This window comes from Vanacampus margaritifer, chromosome 10 (genome assembly GCF_051991255.1).
Source record: "Vanacampus margaritifer isolate UIUO_Vmar chromosome 10, RoL_Vmar_1.0, whole genome shotgun sequence".
Lineage (NCBI taxonomy): Eukaryota > Metazoa > Chordata > Actinopteri > Syngnathiformes > Syngnathidae > Vanacampus > Vanacampus margaritifer.
In genome coordinates this window covers 20,612,434-20,636,763 of record NC_135441.1, presented here as the reverse complement: position 1 = coordinate 20,636,763, position 24,330 = coordinate 20,612,434, and the positions used below count along the sequence as shown (strand labels likewise).

The 24,330-nt window shown below is 39.9% G+C and overlaps 1 protein-coding gene across 2 annotated transcripts in view; it reads left to right on the top strand.

Annotated features, from left to right (window-relative positions):
* The window catches only part of tspan17 (tetraspanin 17), a 46,954-nt gene that overhangs the window by 12,833 nt on the left and 9,791 nt on the right, over positions 1 to 24,330 (top strand). Inside the window, exons 5-8 of one of the 2 annotated variants that reach the window (XM_077577308.1) lie at positions 358 to 483; positions 706 to 750; positions 4,380 to 4,496; positions 4,654 to 4,724. In XM_077577308.1, coding sequence (XP_077433434.1) covers positions 358 to 483; positions 706 to 750; positions 4,380 to 4,496; positions 4,654 to 4,719 — 354 coding nt within the window. In that variant the 3' untranslated portion in view covers positions 4,720 to 4,724. Of the gene's footprint in view, positions 1 to 357; positions 484 to 705; positions 751 to 4,379; positions 4,497 to 4,653; positions 8,394 to 24,330 lie in introns of those variants that run through there. The other variant, XM_077577307.1, reaches the window with a different exon arrangement.

Here is a 24,330-nt window from a genome sequence, read left to right as displayed (position 1 = left end):
TTTGTTCAAGTCTTGTTTGGAGGCAGATGTTCTGGACAGAGGGGACCAGTCTGCTATAAACGTCAAAATTATTGTAATTGTGTTTATCCAATTATATGAGGTGGCAGAGATAATTGGTTCCCATGTGGAAACAATGTGCTTCGTTACTGCATAAAGCGGATTAGCTTCTCTATTGTCAGTTATCTGTAGCCGTTATCTTTGCCACCGTTAGCTGCCAGCCCACGCAATCAGAGCCCAAGCTGCCCCTCAGAGCCTTTCCAAGACCAGATCAAACGAAAATCCCTTTCTGTCGGTCTGTTGGTTGTTCACTAATTGCCAGTTACATTTCTGCTGTTGCTGATGTTGTTTGTTTCTTAGTGGGCATGCTGTGGTGCTGACGGACCCAATGACTGGGACTTGAACATGTACTTCAACTGCACCGAACAGAACCACAGTAGGGAGCGATGTGGTGTCCCCTTGTCTTGCTGTCTCAAAGACCCCGTGGTAAGGCACTGAAACCAATTATTGCACCTAGATTTAATACAGTGGACCCTCTGAGGTCAAACAATCTGTTCTGGGTTTGACCTCCAGTTTGTTCATATTTAGATTCAGTTTGAAGTAATAACGGTAATTGACTTCCCCCTAGGTATGCAACTCTAAAATTACAAAAAGGAACTGATAGACACTGCCACTAGATTTCACTTCTCTTTTTTTTCCCCCTAACAGGGTGTCGTCAACACGCAATGTGGTTATGATGTTCGACTTAAAGAGGTAGGCATTGTCAGACGTGTTTTGCGGTGTCTTTCTCTGCAATATGGATGGTCATAATGGTCGATTATCTGATGGTTAAGAATAATTCGTACAGAAACCTTGACAGAATTCTTCTTCTGTCGATTGTGTAGAACTGATGAGGCATCTTATCATGAAGCAGTTGAGGGAAAATGCAATACTTGGTTGATTTAGTCTGAACTAGTGATGCAACGGATCACAAAAGTCTCGGATCGGATCACGGATTTAAGTCACGGATCGGATCGTTTTTCGGATCAGCAAAAAAAAAAGAAAAGATAAATAGTACTTTGCATTTATTTATTTTGTAATGCGTTTTTTCCCATTAAATAAAAAAAAAAAAACAATTCAAAATGTCTTGTATAGGTGTTTAGGATTTAGAAACTTTTAAGTGCAATAGGAGGCAGAAACATTCTTCTTTTTACATGGTTTATGTGTGAAATAAGATATTAATGGCTTAAAGTTGTGTTCCTATAGTCTAAACAGCTATGTTTGACGTTTTGAGTTGAATGTTTTTCTTTTTTAATGGGCAAAAGTGTTTTATAAAATAAATGAAGACAAAGTTCTATTTATCTCTTGATTTTTTTTAATAATGAAAAGACCTCAACGTGCCATTTAAGGCACATTTCCTTCCTTTAAACATGGAAAGTAAAGAAGCCTTGGTCCAGAATATTGAAAAAGAATTGAAGTAAACCATACCAGCTGTCAAACTTGCTTACCAGCCGGCAGTCGCTTTGCTTTGCTCCGTTTCTCCCCACAGCCAACATTTTCAAACCCCTTTCAAGCCTTCAGCCTCAGTGTTATTATAAAGCTTGTGCGGTCTTAAATAAAGGCCAGTTTGGAGGAGAGAGAAAAAGACAATAATAGCAAGCAACTCATACTTGAGGAGGACACATATTGCACTCGGTCATGCTAACATGTAGCCGCTAGCCACTTACGTCTGAGACTTCTGCCGTATCGTACAATGACATCATTAATTAGCGGTTTCTTAGCGTCCTAAATTACATGAGTTCGGGATAGTGTTGTGTTGATGTTGGTCGCAGCTACAATTTCAACCAACTACGATAAAGTAATGTCTAAAAGGGAAGTCAAGAATGTGGGCGAACTTCAAAGTACAAGCGTATTAAGGCTATTCGCTTTGCCGTCAATGTATTACTGTATTTGGTCAACTTTATTTTGAGGTTAGGCTTAGCGTGTTACGTTGAGTATGTTTTAGCTTCCGTGACATGTCAGAATGGTATTGACTGTGAATGCACCACCCCCATATCTCCCACCCCACCCTTCGCCAATACGTGGAACGGGCGTGATCCGAACCAACCACGAATCAATGATGATCCGTTGCACCACTCGTCTGAACTAATATAAAAAGTTGGGCCACATGAAGAAAATTGAATTTGAAACTCTTCTGGGTTTGCATCTTTCTGCTCATTACAACACTGTCATTGAAACAGAAGTTCAGAACATCCAGACTGATTTTCACATCCCATCAAAACAACTGAAAGAAATTGCAATCATTTATGAGAATGTTCATTTACCCCATGAAAACCAGGATTTTTTTCCGAATGCCTGTCCCTATACTCCATATTTAATTCAGGCCTAGGTCAAGATAGCACAATTGATGGGATTTTCAAATTATACTTCACATGGTGGATAGCATAGAGCCGCTGATTTTCACGGAAATCACGAGCTTCTGTGTTTACAAGGTCGAGCGGATTGAAATGACCTGAGCATTCGAGGGCGACTTGAATGCCTAATATCCATAATACAATACAATTAAACAGAGAAATGCTCAAAAACATCAGTAGAGCATCACAGCAGAACTTGAGAATCTCCCGAGTTAATTACCCAGGCTCCTCTGCACGCTTCCTGCCTTAATAACAGATTGTTCCTCTAGCAGGTATAATTAGCCTCCCGTTATAGCCTGGAGTGCAGCCTTACGCCACTCTGTAATTGGCAATCGGCTGGGTTATGCCAGTCGGCTCTCTTCTGTGTGTGTGTTTGTGGGTGTGGGTGTGGCAGTTACGACTCACTGCACTGCAGTCCGACAGATTGCTTGTTGCTAGGCACACTGCAGCACGGTGAACCGCTGGCCGCCGAGTAGGTATGAATTCATTTTCCCCGTGTCTGTTTACGCCCCGGCGACTAATATTTTGCCGGAGCTATCAGCGATGCACAGCTTGTTTATGGAGAGACTTGGAGAATCCAGCAGTACGGCCGGCCAAGGCTGTAAATGAAGTAGCTTCTGAGAAAGTTGACCTCCAGAACAACTTGCTACAAAGTGAGCTCCCCTGATCCCTTATTGGCTAAAAAAATAGCAGCAGATTGTGCTTGTGAACAAAATGTATACCTAATCTGAGGCTGCACTTTTTATGCCTCATTTTGCCTATAAGTGAACACAACATTGAGTACAGTGGAACCTTCATTCAATGGACCCGGGGCACTTAATACAATACCTTTCAGTCTATTAGTTCCAGAATTAGCTGCAATTCTCCACAGTGCCAGTAAACAGTGCTGTGGTGCCATCAACAGACAGAGAGATTTGTTATATGTTTCTGGATTGAGCTGCTCTTGTCATAGATGAACGAAATTTATAGCAGGCTATAAAGCACATCAATGTGGCGGCCATTTTAGTAGGGGCGACTGTTCCATCATTAGGTAGCATGGACATTAGCATCGCCTTAAAGGAACATGATTCAAAATGAATTTTAGGCAGTGTGTATAACCATTAAAATGTGATGGCATCTGATTCCCTGAAAAAAAGGTTTAAACCGATCTATCAAAATAATGACATGCCCTTTTACGCTGCGATATTGGACATTTATTTTTTATTTTTTTCCTGGAGAGCTCAGTATTGTTCATTCGGTAATTTTACCGATTTGATATGTCATCATCATTGCTCTCCTTTTTATATATATATATATATATATATATTTTTGTATGTGGGTGAATATGTGTGTGTGCGTGCGTGCGTGCGAGTGTGTGTGTATTCATTAGTTCACCTAAAACCTATAAAAAAATATATAAAAATCCCATACCGTTCCCCCAAACTGAACACTTCCAGCCAGAGTCGTGAGGCCGTCAGATATTGGACATTTTGGTCATGTTCGCGTAATCACTGTGACGTCATGTATGCTGCAACACACTACTGTTCATTTTTGACTTATTTCCTGGTCTATTGTGCTATATAAAAGTGTCGTATGGCATTGTCAAGTATTGCCATAACTTAGATGGCACAACTAACTATCTCATGTTTAATATTATTATGTTGAGAAAAAAAAAAATATTAATGTTGTATGCCGTAAGATTTCCACTGAATAGCACAAAATCTAATAGGATTGTAATCTTGTCAGGCACTGTAGGCCTGACAGTGCCCTCTGTGAAACACTCCCACATATTCGAATGGAGAGAGTGACTCAGCCATCACTCACATTTTCCTGTGACACCGGAGTCAAACGTTCTTTGCTGTGTTTGTTTTGTCCTGCTTTAGTCATAGGTCAGAGTTCAGCAGGTTATTGTCCTGTCAGAGCAGATCACGTGTGCTTTTTGAAATATGTTTTTTTGTGACTCATTACCACGACTTTGCTCCCCCCCCCCTTCCCCTTTGCTTTGTATAGAAGCTGGATCAACAAAGTTATATCTATACCAAAGGCTGTGTGGGGCAGTTTGAAAAGTGGCTGCAAGACAACCTCATTATTGTGGCTGGCACCTTTGTTGGGATCGCACTTTTACAAGTAAGTCACGGTCATAAATAGGGGCTGTGATTTTGTGTCGTGGCTGCCACCTTGTGGCCAGATCTTCGCCGTAGAGCAAATCCCTGTGGCGCAGCAGTCTCTGCCCCGATATGATCATCCTTAATTTTTTTCATTTCCTGTGTGGCTTCCTCTCCAGATTTTTGGAATCTGCCTGGCTCAAAACCTGGTCAGCGACATCAAAGCCGTCAAAGCCAACTGGTGACCGGGGTAGGTAGCATGAGGAACCCCTGCAGGTCTCTGAGGCAGCCCCTCCTGTCTGATTTGTAACTGCTTTGAGATAGCTAGCACATCTATATACACAAAACTGGTCCTTTAGTAGGATGTGGGAAGCTCTCGGAAGGGAACATTTCCAAAACAAAACCAACTCAACTGGGATTTTAAGGAGGTCCTTGATGAAGACCCCGCAATTTTTTATTTTTTTTTTAAACATTTTCATCAGATTTTTTTTTTTTTTGCCTTCTCAGACAAGTGCGTTAATGGCAAAATGTTGCACATGGATGCTTGTCATATGGGAGATTAAAAGCCATCGAAGGGACTACATCAAAGGAAAATGACCCCTTTCTTTCGGTCAAGCGTTACATTTTCAGCGAGGAACACGTCACTCTGTTTGTTTTCCCATTGGTGACCCCTGACCTCTGGATGGTCACGCCTGACACTTCAAATGTTTCGACACTTTTAAAGCCCAAGCCGAAATGTAAAAAGTGACGTTAATTCCCAGTGATTGTCCTCCTGTCTGCAACAAGCCCGCAATACCTCAGGGCTTGTCTGAAAAATCGATTGTGTCAGCCTTGTTTAAAATATATTTCTCTCTCCGTTCATGTCTGGTGAATTACAACGGATGTACTTTATGCAGAGAGAAATCACGTACGGAACTGATAATGTGATGGGGATGGCCGGGTTAGCCAAGCGTAGACTTTTTGTTTCTCTCGCAGCATCCCTCAGGCACACGGGATTGCTGGTTCGGGGCCTTTTACCACATTTGTCTTATGCTTCAATCCTATTTTCAACTATGTGTTTTAGCATTTATTTTCTTCTCTCATATAGTCACAGGATATGTATAGAGATTTTAAAATGGCAGGTTTGTTATTAGACCAAGCAGTTGGCAATAAAATGGCTCCTTTTTAGTCTGACCAAATATTGGCCCACAAGCAAAGGTTTTCAACTTTGTAGTTGTTCAAAGAGATGACATTAATATTAGCATTTCTATATTAGCAAAATGTGAATATACCGTCCCTTTTAATTTGGGGAAGCACCAGTTTACAAGAAGAAAATCAACGTTACACCATTTGTCTGTCACCCATGCAGTCGTGTCAATTTGTTTGGGATGGTTTAAATAGATGAGGAAATAAGTATGTTACATTTGAACATTGTCAATATAATATGAATGCTGCTTGAACTTGAACTCGATTATTACCGTGTAGTGCAGTACCAGGCTCTTATTGTCATTTTACATTGTTATTGGCCCGAGGCTAATGAATTATTCAGATTATTTGTTTCACTTTGCACTTGGCCCGTTTATGTCTCATCTCGACTTGAGTTGCTGGTTCATAATCTGAACGGCGCTTCGTCCCGCCTGTCAGCAGACCATCACGCCGCACGGATTGTCATCATGGCGAGATGTTTGCGTCTCGTTGCAAACTGTCAACATGTTAGTGGGATGCGCTCAAGTATAAGGAAAAAAAGAAAGATGAGGCGCCTTAATATTCTGGGAACAGCACAGCAACACTTTTTACCTGTGGCATCCGTATATGGAGTTTGAGTCTGTCACGGCGTGTGATCTCAAGCGGTGTGTACATGTCACACAGCGCGCTCGCCTACGTGCCCGTGTTTGGTAGCCTGTCACCCAGATGTATTTTTACACGCTTGGTTCGTTTAAACAAGACGCACAGCAAGTTATTTGCTTTCAAACAAAAAAATCTTTACAACCTCACCATTTGTCTCAGCGCTGATAAACGCTTTTCTGAGCTTTTTAGATGTTATCAGTGGGGTGAGCATGGGAGAACACAGATTTGCCTTCAGAGCTAATGTAGAATTATTTAGAGCATCAAACACAAATAATGCAGCTTTTGTCTTATGTGACAGTTGCGTTTACTTTCAATAACTACACATCTTGGGTTTGATCTTCTCCAAAGTTGTTGACGCACAGCGAAATAAATGATGAGTCGCTTTGTTCAGAAAGCTCTCGAGCGTAAGCGTTTACTCGGGGTTTGAAACACCCGTTGACTATGTTTACATGCAGTCAATATTTGGGCTAACGTCAAGGTTTTGAGCCTTATATCTAGATTAATCAATCGATTATTAAATTGGTTAACTGACTAATTCATTTAAAATTTGCATTAAAGTGTATCACAAAAGCATTTTTAACGTGATTTATATTCATTAACCAGTGATTGGTGGTTGTTTTGTACTTCATCTAAAAAAAAAAAAAAAGGTGTGTGTGTGAGGGGGGGGGGGGTGTATTGATGTACTATGTTACCAGTTTGCTCATTGTTTTCCAAAGTAAAAACAGATGTTTGTAAATGTCTTATTTTGATTAAACACAGTTTTTTTTTTCATGACGGACAACAGGAATCCGTGACCAATTACTGTTGATATGCTAAAGCCAGATGATTTGGACAATTTTAAATTGAAAAATGGCTCCAAACGATTAATTAATGAATCAATTAATTTTGACAGCGCTACTTGTGTCCCGAGTCCTAGACTTCCTTTTTTTTTTCTTTTTTTTTTAAACACTCGTCAGCAAGCAAATCGTTTGGGCCATGTGCATGTCAATCACACAGTTGTCATAGCAATTAATACGATAAACCAATTAAAAATGAATTTAACTGTTCAATCGCTAGTGTTAACATGGCCTTTCAAAACTCCCAATATTGCCAATATTCCGTTTTTGAAAAGGTTATTGACTGCAGGTAAACGTAGTATAGTAGGAGATAGTGTGTTTATAAAAAGAGGAACTCTTACCTGTGAATGTGGCCGGCGCGGAGGGTCTAGCACGAGGCCTATGGATAATGCCATAATTGTGTCGCAGCAATTTCTGAATCTTTTAAAGTTGTAGGTGACTTGTTTTTTTCCCCCCATGCAAATTATTGCTTTGAATGCCTTTTAATGTAGGAGGGGGTGAACAAAGCTCTTTCTGCTTTGTCCTTTTATTATAATGGCCTTGCATGAACTAGCTTGTTAATTTCCCAGCGTTCCCGGTAGGCATTTAAATCATTCCCATGGAGGAGCCTTATGCATCCCATGAATGTCTAAGCGGCAAACAGCATGGACCTAGCACACGCTCCTCACGCCACAAGTAAGCTTTATGCAGTGCTCAGCACAAAAGAGGAATGTGAATATAAAGGTGTCGTCGGTGAAGTCTTTTTTTTTTTTTTTTTTTTTTTTTTCTTGTTTAGATTTAAGAGTGAGAAAAGCAGTTTGACATTCCATTCCTTGCGTTTCCAGGCATTGACATTTATATTTTGCAACAAAGCCATTGTCCTCCCACGCTTTAAAGTGTCTTCAGGAAATGGGTTGTTAGAAACAGGAGCATCGTCGTCATCAGGCGCGTTTTACCTCACCGGGGTCGACCGGGACCACTTTCGGGCTAGCATGATTGTTCTTAACGGAAATGCGGTCGCTCGCGCGGGCCTCCCTGGCATCAAATCTGCGTCAGTAATCAAGTGTAAATGATTTGTAATTCAGTTGACAAGATGCGTCCGATTGTAGAGCTTTTTTGCTTCACAGAAACCACTGAACATGCTAAAGCACAGCTTGGGTGATGTTCTTTATAAAGAAATCCTGTCAGAGAATATGAAAGCTGCGGGACATGGTCTGTTACACTGTATATTGTGTTGAAATGTGCTTCTTTCATATATTAAAGGATTTATATCATAACGTGTACCTTATGTTTTGTTTTTTACCCTTAAGCTTGACTATTTCACTGGTTTTGCACTTTAAATATATTGGCCATACCATTAGATATACCTGAATAATCGTGATTGTTTACAAGTATTGGAACCTGATTGTTTTTCAACCTTTGTGGTGCATATGCAAATTCCAATATCAAATACAATGGAACATAAAACATACCTGAACTTTTTGTCTCCATAAATGAAATCAAAACAATCTGTTCCAGGGAAAAGTCATTTTCGTCTACGGTAATTACAACAATGATCTTCAAGATCCATACAAATGCAAAATGACAGAAGAATTATCCATGCATTTTCTTTTTTTCATCCTCAACTCCTTTTTCTAAAATTACCAGATCCAGCAGAATCATTTCTCATTGTGCAACATGGTTAACACATTAGCTAACGTCATAGATAATAATTTGGCGAGCGAAGTATTAATGCATGACATCAGTAACCACGTAATCACAGTCTGATTACAAACAACAAAAACATCTTGGATAGTAAAATAGTATAGACAAGTTAGGACGGAGAATAGGTTATTATGGAGCACATCTGGTGGGTATGAAAAACTAATTTTGGGGTACAGATTAGTAAACTGTGGGAACAGATTACCTAACTGGGGGTACATATTAGCAAAAAAAAAAAAAAATCACCCTGGCACCAGAGAGAGTCTCCGTAGGATATAAATGTGGATGTGTTAAAAAAAAAATAGCACACTCAGGACTGGAATTCAGTCATAATGTATCATTTCAAACTGGACTGGGGAGCTCCAGCCTGAGGAGTTTCTCCAACATGTTGTGGAGAGCGCCCTAAGCACCGGCATCACGCCGTGGCACAGCATGTGTGATGAAAGTAGTACAAAGGAATGTGGAAAGCAAACTTGTACCGCCACAGACATACCACCGGCAGGTGTCGAAAGAGGGCTCACTATCACCAAGGACTCATCCCACCTCGCACACCCTCTGTTTGATCCTCTCCCCTCAAGCAGGAGGCTACGGAGCATCCGGTGTAGGACCACCAGGGGAACACTTACTTTTTCCGGAAGCTGATAGACTGCTGAACTCCAACAGTGCTCTAATACCGACATCCCCCTGATACTGTATACCCTTCATCCCTGCACAATGAGCACTATTAAATCTACTCGCTTCAGACTACATTTGCATTTTTGTACGCTTTTTCCCTTCTCAGCAGTGGCCTTTCACTTAGTTTGGCAGCAGTTGAGTTAATTTTTTTATATTTGAACTACAGGATGACAATTACATTTATTTTTGTCATTTTATTTGATACGGTTATGCTCATAAGTTTGCACACCTTGGTAGAATTTGCCATCTATTTCCACGTGCAAAATTAATCAGTTTGGTCATCAGGATTTGGGCTGCCACGATTAAATGAACCTGATCGTCAGCGATATTTACAATTTAATCATGTCATGTCAATGATGTCATACGTTCGAATCTACTTTTTAAGCAATTACGTTTGAACGTGCTTGTAGGCTAAATGCTAAATAGCTAGCATTTTTCCCAATTCGCCATGGGGTATTTACTTGCACATGCTCGAGTTAAAAATATATATTTTTTGTTTTTAGCATCACATTATACATTACAAATACACTCGAAAAAAATAAACAAACATCGTACGTTCGTATTTTTTATTATTTTTATGTCTGCTGTGCATGATTTTCGGACTGCATTTCCCTCCTTATTACCAATGGGGATGCGCATGCACAAGTAACACTCCATTATGGGGGGAAAAAATGCTAAGGTTTTGGCATTTAGCCTACAAGCACATTCACACATAACTGTAAATACCTTTTAAAGGTATTATACGTATGTTTAAACTAGAGCGGAATCACATCTTGGAATTTTGATTAATCATCAGCGTTTCAGAAGTTGCAGTATGAATTGATAAGGGAGTGGAACTTAGTGGTTCTGTTAGTAAGCCAAAGTCAGGTAAACCAGCTAAGAGTTCAGACACAAAGGTGTAAGATCTCATGTGTAAATGTCGAACCCCATATTGTGAGGTTATTGCCATAAAGCAGTGAGCTGAGGAGATTGTCCACCAGCTAAAATGTCCTCTGATGGCAACCATTTACATGCCGCGTTTATTCTGGATCATTGGAACACGCTTGACTTGATGACGTCTTGAGTCAGCCAACAGAGGGAGACAAAAGATGACCCACACGCTTCCCCGTCCTTAGTCGGTGTAAATGAATGGAGCCAAGTTTGTAAAGAAATAAATTGAGTCGGCAGGCAGCGTCAAGAGTGTGATGCGCTTGCTTTCCCGTCATGAGCTCGGTTGCTTTCTGAGAAGTTGCGATCAAAGAAAACAAGTCTGTCGAATGCATTAGGATGCTCTTTGAGCCTTCGCCTCCGAAGGAAAAAAAGGCCATCTGAGCTCCACGGGTTGTCTGACAGCAGAACAACAAACCATCAGGGGTCTTGTATTTACGATCCTGTGGTTCTAATGTTGTGGTTTCTGTCCTCAGGATCATTTGTAATCCAAGATGCGGCTGATAATTTATAGATTGGGTGGCGTACCTGTGAACATAAAGCAGGCTGCTTTATGGCTGCAAGGACAGCAGCTTCTATTCAGATTGCTTCTGTTTGATTTGATTTGAGCAGGCTATTTCTTTGGAAATTATCTGTCCAATAAATATGCCTTGGCCTGTTTTGTTTATATGTGTGTGCCTGCCCTAGGAAGCATTGAGGGCTGTTCCAAACCACCTAATTTAATAATGTTTGTTAGCTACAGTATAATATAATATTACCGCTACGCCATTTCTGACCCGTTCAGCAAACTAATCATTTATCTGCCATACATCTTTTGTTTTATTGCCTGTTGTGCCGATTGTTATCCGTAGTCTTCTAATATGCTTAAATTCTGGACCTTTTCCATATTAAAAGGCTCGGCCTGTTTATAATTAGATTCCGCCGAAGTCCGAGTTAAGAACCGTCTCTTCTGCCTTGGTTGCTTGATTTAATCTTTTTACCGCCGCCTCTGTCTTGCGGTTGACCGAGCATGCCGATGCTTGAGTATGGTGGCGCGTATAGATCACAATCTCCAATACGTTTTTTTTTATAAAAGATAACGTGAGGGTTCAAGCAAGCATTTTTGTCGCATCTCATTCATTTCCTGAGGTGAAGAAGGTAGATACAGTATCTCATTAATTGTCATCGACTTAATATAGGTCGTGATGTAAGTAATCTGATCTCTGCTTTTTCTTGTAGTTTTCAGTGCTGTTTAACTGCGAACTCTTGACAGCTCTTTCCAACACTTAAAAGGGGTTCTATAGTGTAAGCCCAATACATTCTATGTTTTACTTAGGCCGGTGACCCCCAACCATTGTGCCAAGGGAAATTATCCAGTAGAAAGAGGAAGCTAAAGTGAGGCATATCCCCCCCAAATAAAGAACGGAAAGAGGCTGCAGTAAAGGCTTGGAAAATTATTTCTTTCTTTTTTTTTTTTTCTGGAGAGCTCAGTATTGTTCATTCGGTAATTTTACCTATTTGACATGTCATCATCATTGCTCTCCTTTTTTTTGTTTTTTTTGTATGTGGGTGAGTGTGTGTATTTCTAACGAAGAATGCAACCATCTGGTAAAGTCAAAGGGTCGCAGGCTTTGATGCATTGCTTTACATTTGAATTCCCATGAGAAAGGACCCTTCTTCTCTCAAGCCACAACTTAACAATGGAACCTGCCCGAACAAGTAGCCCTGAAAGGAATGCGAGCACCAACAGATCACGTGAAAAAAAGTCCCTGTGGGTTTCCACGAGGCAAAAGGTCCACTCTAGCTTCCAGATAAGGTTGTTAGCAAACAATTTGACTGATGCACACAGACTCCACCAAGCCGTCAAAGGCTCCCATTCACCAGCCAGTGATGTCACATCTGCGTCATCCCACTTGGGAAAACAGACATCATATGACAGCACTCAGCTTGCCAGCCTCTTCATGTGCTTGCAACACATGCACGTTGAGAAAATACCTATCCTCTTTATCTCTTACGTGTTATTATGTTGATGTAAAAAATCTATTTTGTGCGGTAGAGGTCATACATTTTCAAAGTTCAAGATGCTTTTTCATCACATGATCTTAATTACAATGGACCGCTCAAGTCTTAACTCTTTGACTGCCAAAAACGTTAAATAACGTTTAGTAAAACCTATGGATGAGTGCCAAAGACGTTAAAAGACGGTTTTTTTTTTCAAAACAGAGGTGAAACTAACCATTTTCTATTGTTGATTACTGAAAAACGGAATAAGGTAGACACAAACTTTTTTTTCTGATGAAAGATGAGAGTCCAATCTTTTATTTGGTAGTATGTGTGTTTCCATAGTCCAAATACATAATTTTTTGTGGACCTTGAAAGATCAGTCAAAAATGCTTAAATCGGCTGGCACCCACGGCATCCCTTTTCTGAAAACTTCTGGCAGTCAAAGAGTTAAGGCCTTGAGGTCATGCAATTCGGAAATCTTTTTGGAGAAAAGTATGCTTCTTTTGAATATGTTGTCTTTTTTGCACTATTAAGTAAAGGAGTCAAGTAGAATATGATAAGAGAAGAAGAAACATACAAAGTTCATTCAACGCAATATAACCTCATCTCAGGGTGCCTGGTAGAAATTAGATTTATTTGGCCTATGAAATAGATTTAATCGCTACTATATTGACCAAAAAAAAAGGACTTCTTGAGTGATTCACTCAAAAAAATTGCCCTTGCTTGTGTATTATACGGTCCCCCAATTTGCTCGTATCCTAACAGAGTGAATAATATGAAACATTCAAAACTTCCCAACAAGTGTAATTATTTTTATATCGAGGTTAAAAACTATGCTCTATTTTCCCATTCCTATCATTAAAATCTTTCCAAGTATTTTTGAAAATCTTACACTCTACACAAGCTATTTTTTTCTTCTTCACCTGCTTTTAAAATGACTATTGATTGCAGTATGTGAAACATATTGAGTATGAAATGCCGAATGCAGCTTTGGTGGTCGTTGAGGAATAAACTCGGACATGCAAAACGACTTCTGGATGGCTTTGAACAAATTCTGGTCCACCATCCGGCGTCTCAGGAGAGAAAAGCAGTGCATCATTAATACTGTGTATAGGGGAGATGGGGTGCTGGGGAGAATACTTAGAAGACCTCCTCAATTCCACCGCCACGTCTTCCTTTGAGGAAGCCGTGTCCGGGGTCGAAGATACTGAGGTAGTTGGAAAAGCTCCTCGGTGGCAAGGCCTCGGGGGTGGATGGGATCCGCCCAGAGTTCCTAAATCCTCTGGATGTTGTGGGGCTGTCTTGGTTGACACTCCTCTACAACATCGCGTGGACATCGGGGACAGTGCCTCTGGATTGGCAGACCGGGGTGGTGGTCCCCCTTTTTAAGAAGGGGGGACTGGAGGGTGTGATCCAACTATGGAGGGTGTGATCCAACTATAGAGGGATCACACTCCTCTCTGGTAAGGTCTATTCAGAGGGGGTGCTGGAGACGATGGTCCGTCGGGAAGTGGAATCTCGGATTCAGGAGGAGCAGTGTGTTTTTTGTCCCGGCCGTGGACAGTGGACCAGCTCTACACCCTTGGCAGGGTCCTCGAGGGTGCATGGGAGTTCGCCCAACCAGTCTACATGTGTTTTGTGGATTTGGAGAAGGCGTTTGACCGTGACCCTCTGGGAGTTCTGTGAGGGGGTGCTTCGGGAGTACGGGGTACCGAGGCCCCTGATACGGGCTATTCGGTCCTTGTACGAACGATGACGGAGTTTGGTCCGCATTGTTGGCACTAAGTTGGATTCGTTCCCAGTGAGGGTTGGACTCCGCCAAGGCTGCCCTTTGTCACAGATTCTGTTCATAACTTTTATGGACAGAATTCCTAGGCGCAGCCGAAGCGTTGAGGGGGTCCGGTTTGATGGCTTCAGCATTGCATCTCTGCTTTTTGCAGATGATGTGGTGCTGTTGGCTTCCTCAAGCCGTGATCACCAACTCTCACTGGTTGAAGATCAGCACCTCCAAATCCGAAACCATGGTCCTCAGTCGGAAAAGGGTGGCATGCCCTCTCTCGGTCGGGGATGAGATCCTGCCCCAAGTGGAGGAGTTCAGGTATCTTGGGGTCTTGTTCACGAGTGAGGGTAAGTTGAAGCGGAAGATCGACAGGCAAATCGGTACAGCGTTTGCAGTGATGCGGACTCTGTATCGGTCCGATTTACCGGTCAATCTACGTTCCTACCCTCACCTATGATCACGAGCTGTGGGTTGGGACAGAGAGAACAAGATCCCGAATACAAATTTCCTCCGCAGGATGTCCTGGCTGTCCCTTAGAGATGGGGTGAGAAGATCGGTCATCCAGGAGAGACTCAGGGTCGAGTCGCTTCTCCTCCACGTTGAGAGGAGCCAGTTGAGGTGGCTCGGGCATATAGTTCGGATGCCTCCTAGGCACCTCCCTGGAGAGGAGTTCCTGGCATGTCCCACCAGCGGGAGGCCCCAGGGATGACCCAGGACATGCTGGAGACACTATGTCTCTCAGCTGGCCTGCGAACGCCTTAGGATCCCACCGGAGGAGCTGGTTGAAGTGGCTGGGTAGAGGGAAGTCAGGGCTTCCCTCCTAAAGCTGCTGCCCCCATGACCTGACCTCGGATATGCGGTAATAAATGGATGGTTGTATGAAATGCGCTATAAATCAGTAGGTTTTTTAAACAACCCCTCGGTTCTGGTAAATGTCTTAACAATGTGACTACATTTCATTTCTTATTAAAGTGGAAGTCAACCTTAAACATTTCTTGACAACATTAATTCTCTCACCCGATGAGAATCGATTAGGAATGGACTTCATTTGCACCATCGACAAAGGGAATCAGAATCGTTAAATTGATATGACAGTTAAGACTGACAAAATCTTTTAAAAACACTCCTTGTACAGTGTTCCCAATGGCAACAGTTTGACCCTGAAATCGATTTTTTTCTATTTCCATTATTTCCTAACAGAAAAAAATACTCTTGGAAAAGATTGCCTTTGTCTTTCACGGTTCCGCCATAATCGCTCTGTCATAGACACCAAGGCCAAATGATTTTTGATGGAGTTAACTTATTTGTTATGCTCCTAACAGGCCTTATTGGTTGATGGCCTAATTCAATGAGTGGTCACAATTATATGGCAAAACTGTGATTGAATCAGAGTCCAATTTAATCCACGGCGGCAGGAAAGATTATGGCCCAGGAAGAAAACTCTCAGCAGCACTCTCAATCTGCCAGCATCTCAGTGCGAGGAGTGTGCCTCGGGGTTAAAATGAAGCAGGAACCGGATCAGGACAAGCCGTAATTTACCAGAGTGCCTGTACTTTCCAGACACAATCACAGCACAGCTAATTGTGTGTCAGCTATTTTAGCCCAGTATTTATCAACGCCGTCTATTGACAAGATTCTTTGAAAAGATGCTTGACAAAAGGAGCAAAAACATTTTGTACTATGTGAGATGTCACGACAGTCGCACTGAGTATACTAAACCCTCTCCCCCATAGGCCCTCATAGATTAGGGGCTATAATTAGTTCTAGAAAATTATGACTGATGCTCGCACAGTGTAGAACCCTCAAAGGAAGCATATGCTTCCTCTGTGAGCACCCGAAGGATGCACAGTGAGTAATTTCTATATTTTTATTTATTTTGCAGCCTTAATAACCTCTAATTTGATGCCATTTACTCAAATTCCTTGATGATGAATTGCCTCAGCTGATAGTCTGCCTTCTCATCAAAAAATCCCCTCTGAGCGTCAGTAAAATTAAAATCATTAACCTTAATGGAAGGCATTGGATATCTGCCTGACTATTTTCTTGAAGTGTCTTCATAAAATGTGATAATTATGCAATCCAGTCTGAGGTACAGGCTAACTTGTATGTGTTGAATCCCAGCGACCGTGCCATGAAAAAGTACTTACCCTCTTCTCAAATTCTTACTTAAATTGGAAAGCTGAGGTCATTTTCACTGATCATACCCAAGCCTGATTAGCTCCAGACCTAATCAATCACTTAATTACTACCTGTCTGACAAAATGAAGTCTACCAAAATATGTAAAATACCTGCCAACTACTCAACAGACAACCCAAGAACTGCAGGCCTCACTTGCCTCAGTTAAGGCCAGTGTTTGTGATTCAACAAGCATTTCAGGGTAAATTAACAAAAACATCATACCGACAGTCAAACATGGTGGCAGTAGTGAGATGGCCTGGGGCTGCTTTGTTACTTCAGGCCCTGGACGACTTACCTAAAATGAGGGTGAATGTTCAGTTATCAATGTCTGACCTCAAACTGAAGACATTCCCTAATAAATAATTACTATTAATTACTTCTTCTTTTTTAAATGATCTAAAGCATTTAAGTGAAGAAACCAAAAAAAGTACGAATTTGAGAAGAGGGCAAGTACTATTTCACGGCACTGTACTGCTTCGCGCTCATTGCCAGGAATGAGGGGTAAAGTTGTGCATCACTGCCAACGACACACCACAGTGTGTTGCTCACATTTCCAGGTGATTTAAAGGCAAATATGTGCTACTTTGTCTCAGGCAACACAGCTCTCAGCTTGTAAATGTGTGTGCCTCGCTTCCCCCAAACACAAATTTAGACGTCCTCTCTGGCTTCTTAAATCAGTCTTTATGTTATCCAGTTCCAACAAATTAAACTGTAAAAGCTTTTTAAAGGCCTGGAATGGTGTTAATGAACAAGTAATGATCACGTAGCCGGGATATTTATTGATCATGTCTCCCGTGAAGGAATCAACTAATGGCACTGTAAAAAAAAAAAAAAAAAAGCGGAATGTGAGGCTGTAAAAATCCCGACACATGTCGTGTACCAATGAAGTTTATGTTGCATCAAATGTGTCCTGTAATGCTCGGGTGCGTATAACCTCATCAACCCTGGATATGTCTTCATGCAGGCTTACATAAATGTATCAATAATTGAGTACGAGAGTTAAAAAAGAATGCTTTTTGACGTGATTAGGAAGTAGAATGTAGAAAAACTCACGTATGAACGTCACCAGACACTCATTTGCTTCATATGAGAAACAATGTACTTCACTGATGGCTCACAATTTCATTAGAGTACTTATTTTTCGTGTGATTTAATTTGACTTGGTTGTCTTTGTTGTGTCTTTCTGTACATGAACCGTTGATGGAATATTTGGAAGGTCAATTTTTTTTTTTGCATGCATGCATTTGTCTTCATGCAATTTGGAGCTACTTACCTAATATTGTACAATGCGGGAACAGAATGTCGCGTGTATTCATTACCCTCCAAAATGTCCGCCAAAACAACACTTGTTTATGCATTTTCCTAATGAAAAGGTTTCTACGTAAGCATCGACACCATTCCTTTTTTTTTTTTTTCTCAGGAGAGCTCAGTATTGTTCATTAGATTTGACATCATCATTGCTCTCCTTTTTTTTTTAAAAACAAACAAATCAATTAAAAAAAAATTAATAAATGTTTTTTTTTATTTTTATTTTTATTTTTATTTTTTAAATATATATACATATATATATATACATATACACACATATATATATATATATATATATATATATATATATTTTTTTTGTATGTGGGTGAGTATGTGTAAGTGCGTGTGTGTGTGTGTGTGTGTGTGTGCGTGCGTGCGAGCGTGTGTGTATTCATCAGTTCACCTAAAGCCCATTAAAAAAAATCCCATACTAATAATATAATATAATAATAAATTGACAAATGCAGAAACATCAATGTAAGTTATCACGATGTAGTGGCTCTCGCTAACAGACAGAATTAAGTAACCGGAATTAGGTTAAAAAAATTCTATATACGTAGACCATGTTTCTATAAATTTTGATATTTGGTTTTTATTTGAGGCAGATATTTTTTCCATTAAAATGTGATTTATGAGGAGGTTAGACCATTGGTCGATATTCAGAGTTTGTTTATTTTTCCAGTTAACAAGAATTCGAAACATCGACACCATTCCTGACAGTTGTTTACATTTTTGTGTAATTTTCCTTTAAAAAAAACAACAAGCATATATTTGCAAATAGTAGCCAGATAAACTCCAGCTCACCAGCGACCCTAATGAGGACCATCAGGTCAGAATATAGATGGAATGGATAGATGGATGTAAAAAATGTGAGAATATACGTATGTCAGACTGTCAGTCTATATTGTAATTTAAAAAAAAGGAAAGTTCAGTAATGCCTCACAGAAGAAAATGACAAATGGAATCCATAAGTTCGCCCACTCAGGCAAGTAGTCTAATGTTCACTTTGTTTCCATCTTCATGTGGGTCTAATAGAACCGGTTTCCTGAGATGTCAAAACAACTCTTCTCTTATCCGCTCCACTTATAGTACATGTATGTCCGTAGTCTATATAGCTCATTATATAGAATTTCCCGCCTGTCAAAGTGTTTTACATCACTTTCACTGCCTTCAGAGCATCATTTCAGCTCAAAATTGATGCTCTGAGAGAAGCAGGGATTGAAGTAAGCGACAAGCCGCTGAACGGAGTCGAACAGGATATTTGATTTCTAACTGAAGAGATCACCTCGCAAATGTTTTCCAAACAGTGGCTCCACGGAGAATTTGACTACATTTACATGTAAAACAATGTCCTGAGGCAGAAGTAAGACATGATAAGAATATCGTTGTCATTTTTCTCACGTCGGATGGCGCTTGGGGAAACGAAACGCACAGAATATACATAACCATTCACGGTTGTTCACAGCTATCGTGTGCTACTCGACCTCTTAACTGCTTGCAGCCCATTTGTACATTGCTCTTTCACGCCAGTAGAGATTTCCTATGTGGCTCCAAAACACTTCGAGCACACCCTCACACACACACACACACTGATCATATCTAGATGACGATAAACACCAACTAGCTAACGTTAGCTCCTTCGCTAATGGGAAATTGCTCCAGTACAAAGTGTCAAAATAATGCAAACAAACACAAATAACATTGTGGATGTTATCTACTCTTATAATGTCCTTTTTATTTATTTATTTTTTTTAACTTTTGTACTTTTTGGCTGATTCAGTTCCGGTTTTCAAACATGGGCTTTCTAAGTAGCTGTTGTATTTGTTTCTCTTTAGATGCTTATCAAAATACTTGTACATTTGCTATATATAGTTGATTACTCTGCGCTGAAGCACAGTTCCAGCCAGACTTTTGTTATAAGTTTTTTGCTCCACTTATTCTGGTGTTTCTCTACTCCACATTTCACATTAGCTTAGCAATTAGCTTAGCTTATTGCCTTCTCCTGTTCTCTTTTCCTACTCAGTGTGCCGCATTAGCTGCCATTGTGGATGTTATCTACTCTTATAATGTCCTTTTTATTTATTTTTATTTATTTTTACTTTTGTACTTTTTGGCTGATTCAGTTCCGGTTTTCAGACATGGGCTTTCTATGTAGCTGTTGTATTTGTTTCTCTGTAGATGCTTATCAAAATACCTGTACATTTGCTATATATAGTTGATTACTCTGCGCTGAAGCACAGTTCCAGCCAGACTTTTGTTAAAAGTTTTTTGCTCCACTTATTCTGGTGTTTCTCTACTCCACATTTCACATTAGCTTAGCAATTAGCTTAGCTTATTGCCTTCTCCTGTTCTCTTTTCCTACTCAGTGTGCCGCATTAGCTGTGTGATAACAATATTTGTGAGAATATTATATTCGCTGAAATGATGGCGACGCGTTGCTCCACACTGTGGATGGACAGTATTTAGCAACGCTAGCGTAGCCAGCTCCAACTTGTAATTGGTGCTGAGCTTAGCACCAAGCATTTCATTAGTGGTTTAGGAGCAGCTTAGGGTAGCTAGGCTAGGACTCGTTCGATATAGAAGCACGGACAGCTAGCAGCTCCTCCAGCTCTATGGTCAGACGTGCTTGAAACCACAAGTATTTTGCTATTTAATATACTAGAGTTTGACTTTAAATGGTATTCACGTCATATCACAGTTACGCAACACTGCTCACATTATCAATAAAAATCATTCTGTCCCATTTGCACATACAGTACAGTGGAACCCCCCCCCCCCCCACCCCATTTATCATGGGTGACACGTCCCCCGCAATAAGTCAAAATCTGCAACACTGAGAGGCCATTAAAATAACATATTTGACCCTTCCCACATGCTTTAACATTTAAACTTCTGAAAACACACTTCAAGTGCTAGCTTGAAGCTGTTTATTTCTACTCCCACTCTCAATGTATATATTGGCAAAAAAAACAAAACAGATTTTATCAGTTTGAACATTAAATATCTTGTCTTTGTTGTTTATTCAACTGAATATTAATTGAAATACACCGCTGTAACATCACTGCCACGTAATATATTTTCTCTCTATACTTATCTTGTTGGAGGGGTATACCTCAGTTCAGTATACTTTATTGTCCCCAACAGGAAACTGGTCTTACTGACATGATAAAAGACAGTTAGGGCATTTTAGTTGAGACTGTTTTGAAAAATGACACTATACTGTTACAGATAAAAACAACATAGACAAACACAAACTGACATACTTAAAAAAAGAAAAGAAAAAAAAGCTTTTGTTTTTTTTATGTTTGCTCTTTGTGGCGTAAAAATAATTAATTTTACTGCTCTGGGGACAAAGAGGTAGAGGATGATATAGAAAGAGGGGCATTAGTTTTTGGCCTACTTTCAAATGATTTGTTAGTCAGGAAGTACAGATGTTGCTGTTCCTAACTGCAGACAGTCTCACAGTTTGCTTCAAATTTTGCGATTTGGAATTTTATAGATACTTCTATAGTCCTCTGTGTAAATAATGTACTGCAGAAAAAAAGTGGACAAGACACAGCCCTTTCACATAAGTCCTAAGTGCACACTATAAGTAAATTGGGTTGTACATTTGGTGGAAAAGGCAATGAATAGAAGTGCATCAGTAAGTGAAATATAATAAATTAACAGGTAATAAAAGAACAGGTAATAAAAGAATGGCTAAATTGGCTTTTATAATGGAGAATAGTGAGTCTGGTATTCCACTGGCAACTACATACTGGAAGTTTGCCATCGTTGTGGAGCAGCTTGCACAGCAACTCCAGACAAATTGAATAAACGTTCCTTGTGCAAATTAAACAGAGACGATCTTAAGATTTAACAGAACCCAGTGCGTCTTGAGAGCTCTCTCGTGCCGCATTTAGGTTTCAATACACAAAACCTCACTTAAGATTTCAAGTTTTCAAACATATTGGAACATTCTCAAGTCTCTTGACACAGCTGAACTAACACACATACCCGCATGCTCTCAGGCTGTCTAAAGTGTACCTGGTCAACAATCGAAATGATATAGCGGTGAAGAGTAGCATAAGTCATCCTTCTCATGTCCTTACTGTTTACCATTTTTTAGTCTTTCATCTTCTTTTGTGTGTGTGCACCTGTTGAGTACATCAGAAAAACCTTGGCCTTCTTTTGGTGCCATACAGCTACAGCTATATGATCCCTTGCAAATGTACTGTAGGTACACTTTTTTTTTAAGGCCTTATAAGGTGAAGATATAAGGCCCTATTTTCGTAGGCAGCCCGTACACGGGCGCATCTTCATTTTTGTGCCGGGGCAAGTCTAACTTAGAGTGTTTGTGAATTTGTTAGACGCATACGTGACCACTAGTTGACAAAATTTTAGACTCACAAGAAGTAGGCCTATGTGGTGGCGCAGGTGGTGTAGCACGATTTTCGTGGATTTGATCGAGGCGCAGGGCAGACAGACTTAGCGCTCTACGGACGTGTCGTCGAATTTCATGCATAAATATGACAACAGCGTGGGACAATCCCTTTGAATCATTATAGAAATAATTTCATTGCATGAATTATTGCCATTATCTGACTGCGTGACACAACATCTGAAAGGGGAAATCTTGCAGTTTACCTGTATAAACGCACTTTGCACATGACAATCCCATCTCTCGGACCCCAGCGAGTCGATTTCTGCTTCCCCAATGTCAAACATTTGCATGCTTCTCGTACAGGATTTTAATGGGAATGAGGGGAGCCGCTTCGAGGAGTCAGCTGCATTCCATTCCGCAATGGCACAAAAGTCCTCTAAGACTCAATTGTAGTTGTACAAAGTCTAAGAAAATAGCGAAATAAAGAAAGCTGGCATGAGTCGGCCCTCTCTCACGATAAAAAAACTTGAGCTTTGCAGTGACGTCGTTACTTTATGTTCCAACTAATGAATATAAGTTAGCTTTGGGCGTTTATTTTCTGATTATAGTCCCCAGTAACTAATCAGTTTTGAAGATGATCTGCTCACATCATTTTACATCAAGTTGCCTTTGCTACACAACAAATGCTTTGTTGATTGCAACGTGATTCAGAGTTGAATGGAAGTAGAATACAAATCAAAAACAAAAAGAGAATTTGGAGGGGGAAAAAACACTTATTGGCATTCTTGACCCTCAGCAGGAGTCCTTTTCAACAGGACAAACAGCCCAGTGTCTGACTGTGCTTGTAAAAGTTAGTGTTGTTGTTTTTTGCCCAGAATTAAATGTCAGCATCAATGTGTGCATTGTGTTTTGGTATCACTGAGAAATGTCACGTCACGTTAGAATAGATGTGCAACGGGAGATGGCTCCAGGAAGTTTAATGAGGAGGCGCTAATCAATATGCATCTCACATGTGCAACACTTAATCATATTGTTGACAAAGTTGTATTCAACTTTTGATTTGAAAAAGGGATTCTCGGGCTAAAACAAAGATTCTGCTCTTTTTAACTCATTCACTGCCATTGACGGCTCTGAACGTCAAAAATTCATTTGAACTATTTCTATTCGTTTAACATTTTTTTTCCACTTTTGTTGAAAATCTAGATTTTTTTATTGTACGTTTAGTTTTGTACATAAAATTTGTGATTAATCGCGAGTTAACTAGTGAAGTCATGCGATTAATTACGATTAAAAACTTTAATTGCCTGACGGCCCAAATTTTTTATAATATTTTCTTTCTTTTTTTAATTTTTTTTTTTATTAATTCACTGCCGTTGAAGGCTATAAACAACAATTACACTCAAACTCAAACATTTTTTTCCACTTTCCACTAGTTAACAAGAGTATAAAAACCTAGAATTTTTTTATTGTACGTTTAGAACATATAGAATTTGTGATTAATCGTGAGTTAACGAGTGAAGTCATGACATTAATTACAATTTAAAAAAATTAATCGCCTTTTGCCCCTAATTTTTAAATCTTTTTTTATTATTTATTATTAATTTATGGCAGTGAATTAGTTAATGTAAACTCACTCACATCGTTAAAAAAAAAACAACAACATTCATTACAGTTATGATTTGCACCAAGCTTTTTATTTTTTATTTTTTTTACATGTGGAGCTGTTTTTCATGATTTTGCCTTTACACACTGGCACAATCAATTTGATTGATTCTATTTAGAATATTAAAAAAAATAGCTCTTCACTGGTATTTAGCATCCATGGATTTCGTCCCTCTCTTTGCACAGTCTATAAGTTGTGTGAAGTTGTTAATTGATGAGGGAGGAAGATGACAGATGTACCTGTGAGCTCATCTGGATGCTGAAATTTTAATCACGCAGCCGAAAGGTTGAATGTAAACAAACAACCGCTGTTTTCCTGCAGCCGTTATTTTGTCCGTTGACAAGTAACCTCACATTTCCCGTAATAATCTGTGAAAAGAATGGTTCGAATCTCTTGCCCTTTTTAGTCAGCTCCATGTCCATCAATAGTTTACGATGACTGAAAAAGAATAACGGTGGAATGTATGAATTTTCATTGAGAAAACTGTGAAAAAAAGGTTTCCATCAGTTTACCTTGTTGTATTTCCTAAATAATAAATGATGTTTTCACAAAACCTCTAAACAGGTTTAAAAAAAAAAAAATCTGGATAAGCTCGAACCCCTTCAGTTTGGTGAGTCGGTCTTAGAAAATATAAT